General features: G+C 42.3%; 1 protein-coding gene across 1 annotated transcript in view; it reads left to right on the top strand.

Moving 5' to 3' along the window:
* The window catches only part of LOC120547278 (nesprin-2), a 96,201-nt gene that overhangs the window by 7,825 nt on the left and 71,619 nt on the right, over positions 1–16,757 (top strand). Inside the window, exons 10-38 of the mRNA XM_039782809.1 lie at positions 637–726; positions 1,128–1,241; positions 1,351–1,488; positions 1,667–1,831; positions 2,027–2,139; positions 2,311–2,479; positions 2,641–2,737; positions 2,855–3,060; positions 3,211–3,363; positions 3,621–3,758; positions 3,885–3,986; positions 4,646–4,813; positions 5,336–5,494; positions 5,589–6,293; positions 6,790–6,924; positions 7,271–7,426; positions 7,524–7,678; positions 8,769–9,087; positions 9,968–10,083; positions 10,834–10,984; positions 11,077–11,993; positions 12,429–12,587; positions 12,698–12,848; positions 13,123–13,281; positions 13,693–13,860; positions 13,993–14,094; positions 14,221–14,424; positions 14,645–14,850; positions 15,945–16,052. Of these exons, the coding sequence (XP_039638743.1) occupies positions 637–726; positions 1,128–1,241; positions 1,351–1,488; positions 1,667–1,831; positions 2,027–2,139; positions 2,311–2,479; positions 2,641–2,737; positions 2,855–3,060; positions 3,211–3,363; positions 3,621–3,758; positions 3,885–3,986; positions 4,646–4,813; positions 5,336–5,494; positions 5,589–6,293; positions 6,790–6,924; positions 7,271–7,426; positions 7,524–7,678; positions 8,769–9,087; positions 9,968–10,083; positions 10,834–10,984; positions 11,077–11,993; positions 12,429–12,587; positions 12,698–12,848; positions 13,123–13,281; positions 13,693–13,860; positions 13,993–14,094; positions 14,221–14,424; positions 14,645–14,850; positions 15,945–16,052 (5,723 nt within the window). The remainder of the gene's footprint in view (positions 1–636; positions 727–1,127; positions 1,242–1,350; positions 1,489–1,666; positions 1,832–2,026; positions 2,140–2,310; positions 2,480–2,640; positions 2,738–2,854; positions 3,061–3,210; positions 3,364–3,620; positions 3,759–3,884; positions 3,987–4,645; positions 4,814–5,335; positions 5,495–5,588; positions 6,294–6,789; positions 6,925–7,270; positions 7,427–7,523; positions 7,679–8,768; positions 9,088–9,967; positions 10,084–10,833; positions 10,985–11,076; positions 11,994–12,428; positions 12,588–12,697; positions 12,849–13,122; positions 13,282–13,692; positions 13,861–13,992; positions 14,095–14,220; positions 14,425–14,644; positions 14,851–15,944; positions 16,053–16,757) is intronic.

Here is a 16,757-nt window from a genome sequence, read left to right as displayed (position 1 = left end):
TCATTATCAATATCTGTGTTGCCCGTTCACAAACTCGTCCTTTTTCATGAATATTTACCAACCCCATCAATTCCAAGTATTCCTTTTGGCTTGAAATTTTACATTTGCATGAACTTGGGTAGACGGTCCATATTCATGCGCCATCTTGAAATACGTTAGCCGGTAAAGGACATACTGCTCCCCCTTTCATGTTTTCGCTGTCACATGATAAACTCCCAGGTGCTGCTAATGCTGCTAACGGGTATCGTAGCTTCCCGGCCCCGGCAAGTTTGAAGAAGGAAACATGGAAGACCACACGTATTCAAAATCCAAATTTCAGGAACAGGAGTCTTCTTCACCCAGAAAAAGAAAAAAGGATATTGGAAAGAGCAAGAGACTGGCTTTTTGAAGCGTGAAGGCTACCGTAGCTGTAATACGTACTTTGAACTGCGTGGTGCGAGAGAGTTGATTGCGATATATGATCTCAACGCTAGATGGGAGAAATTCCTACACACTGGACCTTTAAACTTGAGTAACTGCAGAGTAATAGTGCTACTGTTTCATGCTGCTTCCCTTCCCTGTTTAGAACTTGAACCAACAATCTCCTGCATGAAACGTATTCATTTTCTCTGTTCTCCTCTGGCGGCGGTGGTGTAGCTGTTTCCTCTGGTGCAGCCCTTTTCTCTCTCACCTGTGAACTTGCCCGCTCACTTCACTCCAGCAATTGCTGTCTCACCGTTACGTCAGGTAGCTAATGCACCAGGCAAAGATATCCTCCTTCACTCGATATTTGTCTTCCTCTCACTCTGTAGTTTGCAATAATAATGCAAATTTAATTGACAAACAATTCAGCTGTTAATAAGATGCATGGCTATACCTGCAAAAGACTTTTTTAAATTTGAAAAATGTTTTTCCGTAGCTGTTTCTAGGGGTCAAAATCTCAAAAACTGGGGGCAGCAGCTCAAGCAAGCAAAAATGTTGGTTGTCATATTGCTGAAACATAGTTAAGGTTATCTCATAGGTCTGAATGATTATAGCACAAACCTCTTACATTTGTCCACTGATTGTGTAGCTCTAAATTGATTTTTTTTATACCTTTGGTTAAAAACAAAGTGTTGGTCCTGACAGTTTACATTTTGAAAACGTAGGTCTCTCCAAGTGAGCGAGCGCTAGAGGTGACTTGCTGGCTGCAGCAAGCCTACGAGGAACTGTCAGAGGCACGGACGGCTACAGAGAAATCAAGCTTTGCAGAAAAGTACCATGTAAGCACAAAGCACAAGAGCTCAAAGGAAGAAAAAAACAAACATTCACTGGTGTGTATTTTTTGTATCGTACAGTGAAGAGAAATTGTTTCTGTGTTTGGTTCATCAGGTGTTTCAGAACTGCGCTGGCTCCTTCACTGAGCAAAGGAGACCAGTGATGACCCTCCTTGCTTCCATAAGACGCTGCCCTGAGCTGAGCCAAGAGCAGCGCGCTCTCAGGACAGCGTGGGATTGTCTGGAAACGGAGGTGAGGAATAACGCGAAGAGCGTTTTCTCCCAGGTTTGCTTTCAGTCTGGAAAATGGCTTCTGCGGATTCACTTCCTTTGTCTCTCTCTCCAGAGCAATGAGAAATGCGTACAGAGCGTACATTAAACTACGTTACAATGACGAGGTTTTGTGTGTATGTGTGTGTGTCAATCCCCAGCTGCAGAGATGTAAAGCAGACCTGGACTCGAGCCTTCCTCCTCCTCTGGACTCAGTCGTCGCGTGGCTGCAGCGTGCGGAGGCAGCGCTAACAGAAGAGGGAGGAGGAGTGAAAGATCACGCACATGCTGCCAAAGAAGCGAGAGCTCAACAAGACACGCAAAAGGTTGTTTTTGATTTTGAAGCTGCAAAACAAAATTTCCTCTCCTGTTCTCGAAAATCTAAATGTTTTCTAGTGCTTTGAAACCCTGAAACAACTCTGGACCAAGAACGGAGCAGACCGTATACATAAACAGACAACATAACAATATTTTGAGAGTTATCATGAAACTTCTAATAATCTCGTTTGCTGTTTTTGCAGACTTTATTTAAGGAGATGAGCCACCACGTCAATATCCTTGATACCTACCACAACGTGGATGACTCCGGGAACGTAGTAGTGCCCCTTGAAAAGTTTGATGAGATAAAAAGACGGTGCGTGATATAATTATTTAACTTCCTTAACCACTGAGTTTGATCAAAATCAATATTCCCACATGGATGTTTAAAGACAGAATTCTTTTAGTCCCTTGTGTTAAAATGATCTGCAGTTTGGTTCCAATAAAATGATGAAATAATGCATTAACACCTTTATTTTGAAAACAGCTTAACCAATATCCGAGTCACAGCCAAATATCAAGGGATCAAGTTGGAACACCAGGAATCCCGTCACACTGTACTGGATCTCCTCGGCCGCATCAACGCTAAGGTTCAGACCTGGAAAGCTCCCTACAGTTCCCAAGAGGCAGTGCTTCTGCTTCTGCAGGACTGGCATGTACGTATCTGAAAGAGCAAAAAATGAACTTAGGAAGAATTCAGAAAAAAAGATATTATGTGGTCAGCATTTAGTTAAAAAAAAGTCAGCATTTTTTTTTTAAATCTAGTGAGTCAACTGAAAACAGCAGACATAATCGCTTCTGTTGGATTGTTGTCTAGGAAACAGTGGAGCGCCAAGGCCTGCTTTTAATTCTGATGGATGCTCTTCAAACCCTGAAGGAGAAAGCGAATGCTTACACCAGCAAGGCAGCGCTAGGTATGTGTGTCTTTCTTAAGAGGTCTGTAAGCATAAAATCCAAGCTTAATCATTGTCGTAATAGATTCTTATTTTTAAGAGGCGAGACTTGACCTCCAAACATTCTTCTCTCCCCAGGTGAAGATTCCCATCTTGTTACACGTCAGGTGAAGGAAGCAGAAAGCGAAGCTGAACTGCTCGCACAGGCTGTGGCGGCTGTGAGAGGGACGATGGAGAGAGTGTTTTCTGCGTGGGAGACTTACAGCCAGTGCCTAACTTCTCTACAGACATGGCTGGCACAGAAGATACATTTGCACGCTCCGTCTCTTGCCGTGGAGACTGAGGTAACCTCTTATCTGGAATTCTGTCAATGGATTACTTATTACTCTAGATTCCTTTATGACTCTCACTGCAGTATGAAGTCCAGTGTTTGAAAGCTGCATTGTCTAATTCATATTTTTTTTTTTCTTCTTCTTTTGGTTTGGTTACGGCAGGACATGAGTGAGTGGACATCATGTCAGGCTAAGTTAAACGAGGCGGGGAACTTGCTCATTGAAGTGGCAGAATCTTCAACCAGCCTCGCTCTGGCCGAGCAACTCAGCAAGGTCAACATGCAGTGGGCCGAATGCATGAAGAGGACAATGTTTGTAAGTATGCAAGTTCTCACTGTTGTTTCCGCAGCTGCACGAACTTAACATGACTGTACAGATAAGATTACATGAATACAAAAAGATTTCACATGTTCTTAATTTACTAAATGAATCTCTAACTGTTAAGATCAAGCCCTATTATTTTATTTAGAATGTGACATAAAAGGTAACTTTAGACATAGCGATAACAGGACATACAGACATCAATAAATACTAAATCAAAGGTTGCTAGTCACGAAGCATGTCTTTCTTAGGAAGTGTCGTCGGAGCCTAGTGTTGGTCCTCTGTGTCTTCAAACGGTGCATTCGCTGACCCAGGAGGCCAGCTGGCTACTGAAGCAGCCACTGGAGGTGGCCTCAGTCCCACTGAAGGCTTACAGGCAAAAACTACAGGTTGGCTAAGTTCCAAATGAATAAACGGATGAGCAAATAATAATCAGCTGCAAAATATAGCAACTGTTTTTACAATGTTTGCATGCCTAACGTAGTCTCTCTTTTACTTCTTGTACTTTTTATCAGCTACTGAGTAAAAAGATGGCCGAGGTGGACCTTTCCTCTCTCGGTCCATCGCCGGACTTTCAAACAAGCCAAACAGAGGACCTGCAGCAAACTCTCCCACAGGTACTCTGCTGCAAAAGCTCTCGGACTTACCGTGATGCATTTCAACAGTCCTCATTCCTTCTTCTAGTTTTTAAAATAACCCATTCTGAAGCTTCATTAAAGGTCCCATGGCATGAAAATTTCACTTTATGAGGTTTTTTAACATGGAACAGAGAATTTGGCCCACCCATGAGAAAAAGAGATCATGGCTTTCAAACAAGCAAAGTGGCAGTTGGTCAAGGCCACACCCCCACTCTCCACATCCCCCCCCTCCCTCTCTCCTCCTAAATAGCTACAGACACAGAAATGGCACATCCTAAGGAAAGCTCATTGTGGGACTGGCTCTAGTGGCTGTAATTCTGTATCAAGGCTGAATTTCGGGAAAGAGACTTCAGATACAGTATTAGGGGACTACTAAGGTTTCTATAAAAGCATCCAAAGAGCACCATGTCATGGGACCTTTAAAGCTTCAGTGAACACACATCCTTTTTTTTAATAAGACTAGAAAAAGGAAACACTGCAGTTGTAGGGATTGTTACAATTACAACATTTGAGATGTTGATGTTTGAGAAGATTTGTTATTGACTTGTTATCCCGTGTACATAGAGCTGCTCTCCTGTGTTGCAGTATGACAAGCTAAGGATAGGGTTCAGTGCTAACTGTTTGTATCTGTGTGACAGAGGCTTGCTGAAGCAGAGCGGAACTGTGGAGAGCTGCAGCGGGCTGTGTCCAGGCTGGAGGGCCGTCTGGCTGAGCTGGACCACTGGAGCACAGAGGCTCTGGACTGTTACCAGCACCTGAAGGAGAAAAAGCACAGAGGGCGCTCTGCATTGGAGCCTACAGCCAAAGTCAGTGCAATTGTGCAATTGCGGATACATTTCAGAGTCCTATAGGTCTCTTACATGGCTATTAATTGATCTTAATATTGTTTTAGGTATAGTGTTTGTTTGATTAGTGAAACAAAATTGGCTTGAGCAAATGGTGTCAATGGTGTTGCAAATTTGGTGAAACAGTCCCCAGATTTGTAATAATAATAATTATGATTCTCATGTTTTTTTCACTCTCTTTTGTCCTCACACCGTGTTTCCCAGTGATTATTTGTAAATTGTGTGGGTACTATCGTAGTGCGACACCTTTCTTCCATGAATTTTCAGTTGACTATGTTACCAGATATGCATGTAAACCTTTTTTTTTAATGGGCCAGAGGAAATTATAAAACGGGGGCATTCCCGAATTCCACTGAAGCGTGCCTTTGGTGTGACTTTTGGGCAAATATAAACCATCGCTGTCTCCGTAAACTTAGATTTAGGTCCTTAGAATTAAACAATACAGTACAGATAACACAGTGTAGACTATATAACCCTCTCTAGGTGCTGATCACTCGAGGGTTGCAGCTGGAGAATCAGGTTGTAACTGAGGGACAGGATCTGCCGGCCCTTGTGACACGAGTACAGAAAACCTCTCCTCTGCAGAACCTCAGTACCTCTGCTATGCAGGACAGGACCTCAGACGCGGTCTCCCACTGCCAGGTGAGTAAAATCAGTGTATGGTAACCTTTTTCAGTTCTTCAACAGTTCTTATAAAACTATGCGATTTGTATTTGTTTCATTTCTTTTTTTTTAGGAGATTCTTGGAATGTTTAGTTCCCTTGGGTTTCTGCGACATGTTGAAACAGCCCATCAGACACAGAGACAGCCAGAGGCAGGCTTATTTGTTGTGGCCAGAACCAAACATGTAGACCCGATTGGGAATGTTATGCTGCAAAGCCAGGACCCGAACCAGGCATCACCTCAGATTCCACCTCAGATGCCTCGACGAAGGACAAGAGATCTCCAGGGTCGGCCTAAAACCCAGCACGCGAACACACAGGATGAACCAGCCATTGTTATACCACATGTTAAAATCCAAATGCTGCCTCAGCCGTTGAGGCGACCGGTACCTTATATTCACGCTCCTCTTGCTCAAACTGTAAAAGAAGCAGAATCTGAGCCCATGATCCAGCCTCAGTCATTTTCCATATCCCACGCTCAAGCTTTAAGTCGGAGTCAAAATGACCAACTTCTACCTGCTTTGACCCAAACTCCTGTTGGACCAAAGTGTCCAGAAAGTCCAGTTCTGTCTAAACACGTAACAAGTCCAGTCCCAGAGAGTGTTAAAACATCTCCACAGCCACCGGTTATGGTCCGCATTGAAGTTCATTCAAAAGCCCATTCAATGGCGAGGAGCAGACTGGAGAAGGCCAGGTTTCATCTGCAAGGACGCATCCAGCAGGCCATCAAGTTATTTGGTGGCAAAGCGATTTCAGAGTCACAAGCCAAGAGGAAACAGGTACAGTTTCAAACGTTACATGATGAAGGACATCACTAACCCTTTTTTATTATCTCTGAATTCATTTATTCTTTATCCATCTTTTTAAAAGTCTTCCAACAAAAATATCAACAAAAGTAAATGTATGAATAGTGATTTACTTTTCAAGTTTTTTTATTTATTTGAACTTTAATCAAACATCTGAAAGGAAAGAGTTTGAATTCTAGATAGAGTTTTAACTCAGATTTTAGTCATCATCTGCCAAAAATCCACTTTTGCACCCGCTAGTGAAAGACATTTGAAAGGGACTGTAAAACCAGCTTTCTACCCACGTGATGCTTATCGAATGCTTAAACCAGAGCACATACGTTTCCCGCTACAACATCCAGGCCTTTGGAAACTCCAAATGAAATCTCAGAATTAGGACACGATCTTTAAAAGGTCTGTGGTGTTCTGCTTTGCACAGCTGCCTGTTTTGTTTGCGCATGTTTGTCCAGCTTTATGTCTTTGTGTGCAGAGGGCTTTAAAGATTCTGCAGCCTGCCGTCCTCGATGAGTTCCTGGGTGCTGTGGAGTGTTTGGGGACCTTTTGCACTGGGCCCCAACTCCAGGACTTGATGCTCCTCTCTGACTCAGTCAGAAAGCAGTGGGAGGTATGACAGGGACTGTACACAGAAGACTGTTACACCCACTCAGAAAAGAGAGTGGTATTAATCCTCTCATCTAACTCTCAGCAAGAAAGCGAATAAGCGTAACTTTGCAAAATGTCAAACTATTTCTGTAAAATAATGAAATAATAAATAATATCCATTCCAGATAGGTTTCATCGAACTGTTTTACTTACAATATCTTACTTTTTGGGTTATTACCTCTAACACTCTAGCAACGTATTCATAACTGAAGAGCCCAATTAGTTCAGTAGTTTACTGGTTCCCTTAACGACTATGATACACCGTGATTAACCTGGCACCACTTACATTTTGTTTGTGTCACACTCAGGATGTACGCAGTGAAATGGCGGCCTTTGTTCCTATCTTGTGGTCTATGATCAGAGAGGGAAAGCGGTCATTTTATGTTGTGCAATGTGAAACGCAAACTAACGCTCTGCACGAAGCCACTGACCAGACTGACCATGACTCTTTGCCGCAGCGACAGGTATTCGTCATAACTCTAAATCCTACTGTTTGGCAAACTGTAGGATTCGGGCAAAAGATCAAAAAGATACTTGAGTTACGTTCACATTTACTCCCAGGTTGTCATGGACGGAACTGCATCTGTTGACGTCGAATCACTGCAAGAGCTGTGTGAAACACTCACACCAGGGAAATCCTCCCGCCAACCAACAGACCAACTGAGGGAGTCCGATGAAGAACAGGAATCCAGGGACACAGTGCTCCCATCTGACTTGTAAGATAATGCTAAGTAGATACATCATGAGGTGTAATATATTAGACATGACCGCATTTATAAGATCTGCATCTCTTACATGTATTACAGGTACGGTCTCATTTGGTTTTTGTGTTATGATGACCGACTCTCAAGTGTATCCAGGGCTCTGATAAGCAAGGAAATGTATTGAACGTCTGTGTTTTTGAGAAAAATACCATGAAAAGCACCCAAATTTGTCAATGTGTTACGTGTGACACTGGCGCGAACCCAAATTGCAGACAGAGACAAAGTCAGAGGGATAGTTAAACAAATTGATTACAGTACTTAATTGTCCAGGTTTTCAGAAGGGCAAACAAGTCCAGGCTTTTAGAGGGGTACAGGTCCAGGGGTTCCCGAGCATTAGTGTCCATATATCTAGGTGTGCGTGTTCAGGCTGTAGTGAGGTCCAGTAATAGCAAGTGGGAAATGGTGGATGGCAGGAGTGAAGTGGCAGCTGGAGTCAGGTTCCAAAAACTATAGCACAAGAGAAAATAGGTCAGGATACACAATGTACCGCAACTCCAGCGAGTCAAAAGATTAACTTTACACACCCTAAAAAACCGACATGACGGATATGTGTGTTGATGATGCAATGGTTTTAAAATCATTTTACAAACCTTTCTTCACTCGAGAAGATCATGGGTAAAGTCGCCTCTGTCACGTCAAGTGGTACCTCAAGTTAAGTTTAAGTGCTTGATTGTCACCAAACAGGGCCTCGAATTAGCTCTCATAAAGTCCACTCTTAATGATGTAAGTACAGTAGTTGGTACATCAATATCAGCTCATTTCAAATGTAATCCCAATTCAAGATGAAAAATAATTTTTCAGAAAGGAAGCTTCAAATTTAAATTGTGTTTTGGCTATGCGAAAGCTACTTGTTGGTAGGTAACTAAAATGTGACACATGTAACAACGTCACATTTTTATTTGAAGCAGATAGTTTATTTATTAACAATTGTCACTCTGTAATTCTTCAAGTCTGTTAATCTTAAAGAGATTCCTGTAGGACTGAGTGGTTCGAACTGACTGGCCCCGACCTCCCCCTGATAAACCTTTTTTTAACTCAGCAGGGGACGGCAGCTCCGGGGAACCACCCCGCTGAGAGCGACTGGCGCGTCGGCCGACATCCTCCCACAGAAACAAAGCGTGGATAGCCCACAACAAGACCTCTCACCTGTGTGTGGTGCTGTGTCAGTGCAGCCTTGTGGCGATGTCCTCCAAGTGCGTGCTCGGGAGGTCCCAACACAGAGTGGAGATGACCCCACACAACGTAAAGGCTGTGGCCCGGGGGGAAAACTGAAGCCCTCACTTCGAGTCAAAGAGCAGCCGCAGAAAGCTCGCCTGCTGCACATCACAGAGAGCAACCAGCAAACCCAAACTCATATACAGGTAGGAAGAGAGCCCATAGGTGCTTTTATATAGATTTCCTTATTGTTCTTCTTGATTTTTCCTCAGCTCCACTAGGTATTTTATTACTTTGTGAGCTCCTGGAAACATCTATTTGCATTTGAAGAACTTACTTTTTTTTTTCAACCCACACATCATGCAATGTGAAGTAAAATTAACCCAAATAGTTTCTTTGTAGTGTGTGGTCAGGATCGAGAGGGTTTCAGTCCACTTTTCTTTGGCTGTAGCACACACTCACTGTGATTTAGAAGATGTTTAGATTCCACGTTTCAGTTTTAATTGCCACTTCCTTCATGTAAACATTGCATTCAAGTTTTGTATTGTATTTTATAGTTTGTGGTTTGTCCACTAGTGTCTGAACTCAACAGTACATCATAGTTTAAGCTAATCAGGACGTTGTGATTTTGCTACTTTTCCCTTTTTTTTTTTTTTTGTCCCCAAAACCCACAAAAAAAAAAAAAAAAATTTTTTTTTTTTTTTTTTTTTTTTTTTTTTTTTTTTTAAAAATTTTTTTTCCTTTTGAAGTTAATATAAGACAGGTTTTTGCTGCAACCACTCCAGCGAAATGGTGACCCAATGTAAAATGCCATGATGTGGCTTGTGGTATAAAGCTAATTATATTAGACTGTGTATGTTGCATATGTTAATTACCCTAAATTAATCTGATTTACTTTACACATTGCATTTAAAGTGGCTTTTCCCTAAGTCTTCCTGGTCCGAAAAAAACTCTGCAGTGTCACTGGGTGTGGCTGACCTGTATAAGACACAGCACCAGCTGTACTAATCCTCAGTAATTGGATAGGCTTGCTGCTCTTTTCTTTTCTTCACTGGACTGTTACTATGCCACGCTCTCATCTCCTAGGCGGTTGTCAGGGGCGACACTGTGGAGACCAAACAGGAGGCAGAGTGGACCGTCATCCCAGAGACAGCCGCCCCACCGCAGGAAGAGCACTCCCCTGAAAAGGAAGTACTGGAAAGGTATGGGTTATTATCTCAGTTCTTATTATTCTGTTGATTGAAGAACTGTCAGCATGTGAGCTAAAGTTAGCACTGACAGATTAGTGCAGAAGAACGTAATCCAAAATTGAAATGTATTATTTCTTTGGCTTTAAGGAAGTCATTTGGATCAGCAGTCTCATTTGCCTGTGACAGTTTTAGACATATTGTTAACAGATATTTACTATATAGTTGTTAATGTACTGGATGGTAATGGGATAAGAGGCTGCTGCAGCATGCCGTACAGGTTGAGCAGAGGCTGCACAGTTTGACCAGCGGGCAGTGGCCGATCAGACCGGCCCTTGCAGCCTCGAAACACTACCGGTCCACCGGGAAAAGTCCCGACTCTCCCGGTTACCACTCCGCCTCTGCTCCGATTTAAAGAATAGTGATAACAAAACACCGTGCACACACAGTGAACCTTTTAGATCAATTAAAAGTATTGACTAATCTCTGAAGACATAATATCACATCATCTTTTCGCCCAGTTTTCATGGAAATTTGCATTTTGTTTGCGCACTTTAAGCACTTCTCGTCCACGTTGACTCAGGTTGAGTTTTAACATTTATTATTGACCTTGGAAACAAGAACAGTATCTCACTTCAAGGTACATATAGTAGTTGTTCTGGAGCTTTCAATTATATGATCTTCATCAGCAGATGGAGTAACCAGTAACCATATTTTAGTACTATACATAATAAAAATATATTGTTTACTTTTTGCTGTTGTCAGGATGACATCTCTAGAGAAAGCTGCTGTCCTAATGGAGTCTGCAGATGATCAGATGGCACTGATCACAGAAAAACTGGAGCGGATCATCAGAGAGTCTGTGGACATCTCCTCCTTTACCTTGGCTGATCCAAGACTGGTCTCTGATTTAAAGGTACTGTACATCTATTTTTTCAAACAACTAACACTTCAATTTTGAGAGTAAAATATGCAAACATTATTATTCATCCCTCTTGTGTTACGCAGGAGGTGGATGATAGACTGCGGTCTGAAATGAGAAAGCTATCAGAAATAGGAGCAGAAGAGGAAAGACAAGGGCCCCATGCCGCATCCCCTTCATCCCTCTGCCAGGCTCTCCACAACGGTGTCCATCATCTTGAGCAGCTCAGACAGCGGCTGGAGAAGGTTCAGCCTGCTGCCCATGCTCTGCAGCACTTCCTGGCCATAGTGAGGGAAGTCAAGGCCGAGATCACAACCCTGCTGGCCAACCAGGACCCCAGCAGACAGCAGAATGAGGCAGACTGGGAGCAGGAGAGACAGTCTTGGCAGGCAGCAATACAACAGAGGTTGCAGACTGCTGCAGAGCAATCAGATAGTGTTGACAGCACTTTAAAGGCAGCGGGGATGACTCTGACTATGGATGGTGCAACAGTGACATGCCAGGATGTGGTGACATCATTGTCCCAGCAGGCTGTGGATGTCGAGAAAGAGGTGACGAGAGCCAGGAAGAAGGGCAGAAAACATGAGTTATTTCCAGTAGGAAGGGAGCAAATCCAGGAGTTGAATCCTATGGAGATACATCAGACAAAGACTGGGGATGATTCAACACAGGAGAGGGGAGCACAGGAGCAGGAGCATCCCACTCCAAGTAGGACGGAAGAGGAGGCAGGGTTGAAGGCCAAAAGGAGTAGGCTGGAAGGAGATAATGATACAAAGACACAAAGGGAAGAGGAGCACAAGGCTCAAACATGGAAGTCTGAAGGGGATGTCGTAAAAGCCAAGGACCAGAGAAGAGGAAGAAGCAGCCAGGTTAAGAAAGAGGGAGAAGAGAAGGAGAGTTTGGTCCAGAGGAGAGTTGTCTTGTTATGCTCTCTGAAGGAGATAAGGGAAGCAGCTGAGCAGCTGAGGTTACAGGAGCCCACCCTGCCTGCTCTGCAACACAGGTACAACACTGATCTGGGGCCATTAACAAATACTTCTTGGTGTTTGTTAGAGTTCAGTCCATCATATTAACAATATGAATCATTAAATTCTTCCCCTACGCAGCTTTAAAGTAAAAAAACTATATTTTCTATTCATTACATTTCATACATACAATAAATACATTTCTGTATCTGCTTATTGCAACAGTTCCTTAGAGCTATATGATGCTTAAAGATGCCATGTTTTTTTTTGTATTGCTGCACCACATCAAAATCGAAATACTCTAATTGTATAATACATTATTTTATTGTGCAATAATTGCCTGATTGGTATGATAAAACAATAATAACTTATAACAAATGGTGTAGAATGTCAGTACCCTCCATTCACACCTCTCTTCTGTTTCCCTCTGTCCACGGGTGACTCTACACTAACGATCGTTTCATCTCCTGCAGGACACGTGCACTGACAGAGCTGGAAAGTCGCCTTGCTGGCCGCCTGGCTGAGCTGCAGCACATACAAGCTGCATCTTCACAGTCAGGAATACCTGATGTGAGTCAAACCAGAGAGGTGGAGGGTGTCTGGGAGGAGGCCACAAAAGCTGTAACTGAACGGTAAAGGGAGCAGTTTCAGTCATTTCTGATGTACTGCTATGCCAAATTATACAGCGCTTTGCTGAGTTTGGTGAATGTGTGTGTTGTGTTATGGATCACATACATTGCAGGCTGGAGCGGTGCTATGCCTTAACAGAGCTGCTGAAGAGGTTTCAGAGCATCCGTGGGGAGCTGAGTGGGACACTGCAGAGGGCAGAAAGCACCATCAGTGAACAAGCCTCCTACATGGGGAAAGACAACCTGCAGAGACTGCACACTAAGGTATACCACACTGTTTCATTCAGGTCCATTAAGGAAGACTTCTGTTTTGTAAGTTTGAGTTGTTGGTGAACCAAATAAGTGTCCCTGGTAAATCATTCATTATGATAGTTACAGTTTTGTTGAGTGTGTTTCATATGTTGTGTGTGTGTGTCTGTGTGTTGTGTGTGTCTGTGTGTGTGTGTGTGTCTGTGTGTGTGTGTGTGTGTGTGTGTGTGTGTGTGTGTGTGTGTGTGTGTGTGTGTGTGTGTGTGTGTGTGTGTGTGTGGTTTCTCAGGTCCAAGAAATAAAAGCAGAGCTGACTGGTCTCGGAGACGGCATAGAGGAGGTCCGTATTGTCTGCAGGCAGCTTCACACTCATCTACGCCAGATCCCAGAATGCACCATCATTCCATTTGAGGATGAAGCAGATGCTATTATGGACCGCTGGCTGGATGTGAGTTCAGTCACTTTCACACAAGTTTCAACTCGCCATTTTTTTTTTTACAATACTTGCTTTTATTGTTTCCTTGACTATGGTATTTTATATTTCAATTTATCAAAAGATCTGGTTGTGTTTGTTTTTTTACAATTTTACACTACAACAAGTGTCTTTTTCTCACAGAATATTTTAGTTTTTGAATAATCACTTTGCCTTTTTAATGTTAATCTTTTTTCATTATGTTTGCAAGTGTTTTTGAAAATGGTATGTACATGTACAAAGTCATGTACAAAATATGTTATAGCTAATATCTTTCAGGTTGTCTTGTGGATTATTGTATTAAGAGTGTATTTCTTCAGCATTTTACCTACTCTTATTCAAGCAGGATTTGCTACATCAAAAGTACCTCTCCTCAAATTCTTGCAGATATCAGAAAGAACAGATTCCCACCTTGAAAACCTACGCATTGGCCTGACTTTGTGGGATGGGGTCCTCCAGCTGGGAACAGAGGTGGAGAGCTGGGCGGCCAATAAACTCGCAGTATTTGCTCAGTCTCCATCCTTTCAGACGGAGGACAATATCAGGGCCTTGGAGGTAAAACTGTCTCCCTGTTTCATTCGGTAATACACAGGTTTGGACTTGTCTGGGCTAAAATGCGAGGTTAAGTGTTCTCTAGATTTCTACAGTTGCGTTAAACAATCATCGTCTCCCTCTAACTGTGTCCAGAATGAGATTGCGAACCAAGAGGAGAATATGGAGCGTTTCCACCGAAGAGTCACTGAGATTCAGGCGCATCTTCAAAGCACAGAGCCCCCTCTGGAGCTGCAGGTACAACATGTAGCTTTCGTTTTAGTGTGTTTAGGGTGTGGTTGTTTCAGGCTGAAATGATGCTAACAGATACGATTGATCAGATGGTGTTACAACAGATCTCATTATTGACTTATTGTTTTCTAGGTTGTGGAGACCCAGATGAGGAAGAAGATAGAGCAGCTAAAGGAGCTTGTTTCTGAAGCTGAGGATGTTAACAGGCAGATGGTGGCTGCTAAGGGACAAATTACTGCCAGGATGGCTGAATGCTTTAACTCCCTCCAGAAGATTCAGGACTCCCTCCTCACTCTCAGTGGTTCAGATGTTGCAACAGTCCTTGCTAAACTCAAGGTAAATACAATTTGTACAGTGTACTGAGAAACTTGTGATTTTACACTTTAAATAAACATACTTACACTACTGTCAAAATAATTTGAGAGACGCTATAATCATGTAAATATTCTACACATAGTGGATTGAAAGTTTGACAGCAAAGCTCTGGTTTTAGTAGACAGTGATGAGTGATGCGTTATAATGATAATCACTAACAGTAACTTGTTTTCCTCTACAGGATCTACTTTTTGAGCTCCAGACGCAGGATGAGCAAGCAGAGAGTCTGCTGGAGGATCTGCATGTTATGGCCTCCATAGCGAGTCCAGCCAGCCTACAGAATCTGTCTGTGGACGGGGCTCTGCTGCAGGATAAAGTCAGAAACACCCACCAGCTCTTCTCTGAGGTGGAAGAACAGACTGGGAGGAATATACAGGCTCTGGACAGGTAACTTCAAGTTCATGTTTCAATTCAACTGTCATGTAATGTGTACAGAAACGATTCACGTCTTTTCACAACCGTGCAGCATGCATACACGCATCAGTCAACACAACGTGCAACATTTACACACTACAGTAAGGGCATGAGAGAGCTGCTGGACAGGTATTTCTGGACTTTCTTGTTCAGATGCTTTATGTGTCTTTGTCAAATAGCTGCTTGATCACAACTGCGTTTCAAAGGTTGTAAAGAAAGCCTTTATGTGACTGAACATAGTAGCTTAGGAGTCCCAAAGTGCAGTGTAAAAAGCACCACTTGTGTTCAGTAAACCATGCAGGGTGCATTTTATATGGCAAACAGGGTTCTTTACTTTGTTCTTTCAGCTTGATTCTAAATTATTTTCAAATTTTCAAGAGAGATTTCCAGAAATCAAGACAACAAAACGTTGGACAGTACTAATAGGTGGAAGCAGACCACAGGGTCTGACCACAAATCCAAATTAAGTGCTCTGTTGCACTTCTGTTTTACATTTTCACATTTTAAACATATTGAAAGTTTACACAGAAAGAAATCTACATTTAGTGTGCTGGGTCTTTAGATTTTAGTACTGCATATACCTCTAAATGGATTTACAGGATAACAGCTTGGCACTGTAGTTTTTAGCAAACGTTACTCAAGCAGGAGTAAATTACTAAAGCTAATTTTTAATTTTAGCTTAATTTCAGATGCAGATTTGGTGGGTTACTGAATATTAAAAGCTGCAGGAAGACACCCATGTTCCTTTTTAAAAAAAAAAAAGGAACCGGTCACTCAGTGGAACAGTGTGGCTCATTTATACAGGCAGTACTTAGTAAGATCATTTCATTATTGGTTTTGGTCTTTTTTTATGGGTTATGTCGAAAAAAATACAGAAAGTTTTGAGTACAAAAAGTCTTAGCGATTCATACAGTTCAAACTCTAGAGATAAAATAAGACAGAGGGACAAGTTCAACTTGTTTTGTCTGTTTTTTATTCTGCAGCAGAACTTTCTTTCTCACTGTGTCACTTCTACTATGTGTCTGTGTAATGTGCATGCCTGCATTGATACTGTATGTGTGTTGTAGGCTGCAAAGGGAAGGTGAGCATTTGGAACAATGGTTGCAAGGTGTTGAGGGAAAAGCAGCAAACGAGGAGGATCTCAGTCTCCTGCAAGAGGAAGCACTTCAACAAAGGTAAACTGTTTGCTGATTTCAGATGTATGCCCTGTGTGGAAATAAGCAAATATTGTGCAGAGGTCTGGAGGTCAAGACTTTATGGTTATTTATGTTGTCAGGCAGTGTGCACCCTTATATTCTGCATATTTAGTTTGTAGTGCCTACAGTTGATATTTTCACTAACTGATAGTAGCATCTTTCGAAAGATAGAAAAATGTAATTATAATGTACATGCAAATGTGTTCAGTTAGACCCAGAAGGCCGTAGTAAGTAACAACTAAAATCTGTAGAATTAAAGTAAAAAAAGATCTGCAGTAGGAAGATTTTTTAAGTTTAACCAAGCACGCTTGAACAGCCTGCAGAAGTTCAGTGTTGTGATTTTGATGAGTCAGGTATGATGGAGGTGATGTACAGCCTGTTATTTCCTAAAACTGACTCATCCTTAACTACATGACTGTTTGTTGTCACACAAAAAGCTGGAAAATAAATGTAAATCGAGGTATATAATTTAGGGATAGACCAATTATCGGCCCTGGCAGATTATCGGCCCGTTTTTTGGCAGTATGCAGATTATTTGTATCGGCGTTTTATTTGCCTGATAACCAATAAAGTTAATGAATTAAAAAGTGCCCTACTTTGGCTCGGCTACAGCTCTGTGTCTGTCCCCTGTTCACTCACCACTGAGTCTGACTTAATGTCCCGCCCACAACGCTATCTGACTAT

The sequence above is a fragment of the Perca fluviatilis genome, chromosome 18, assembly GCF_010015445.1.
Source record: "Perca fluviatilis chromosome 18, GENO_Pfluv_1.0, whole genome shotgun sequence".
NCBI lineage: Eukaryota > Metazoa > Chordata > Actinopteri > Perciformes > Percidae > Perca > Perca fluviatilis.
Note: the sequence above shows the minus strand (reverse complement) of the source record. Positions and strands in the feature narration are given on the sequence as shown.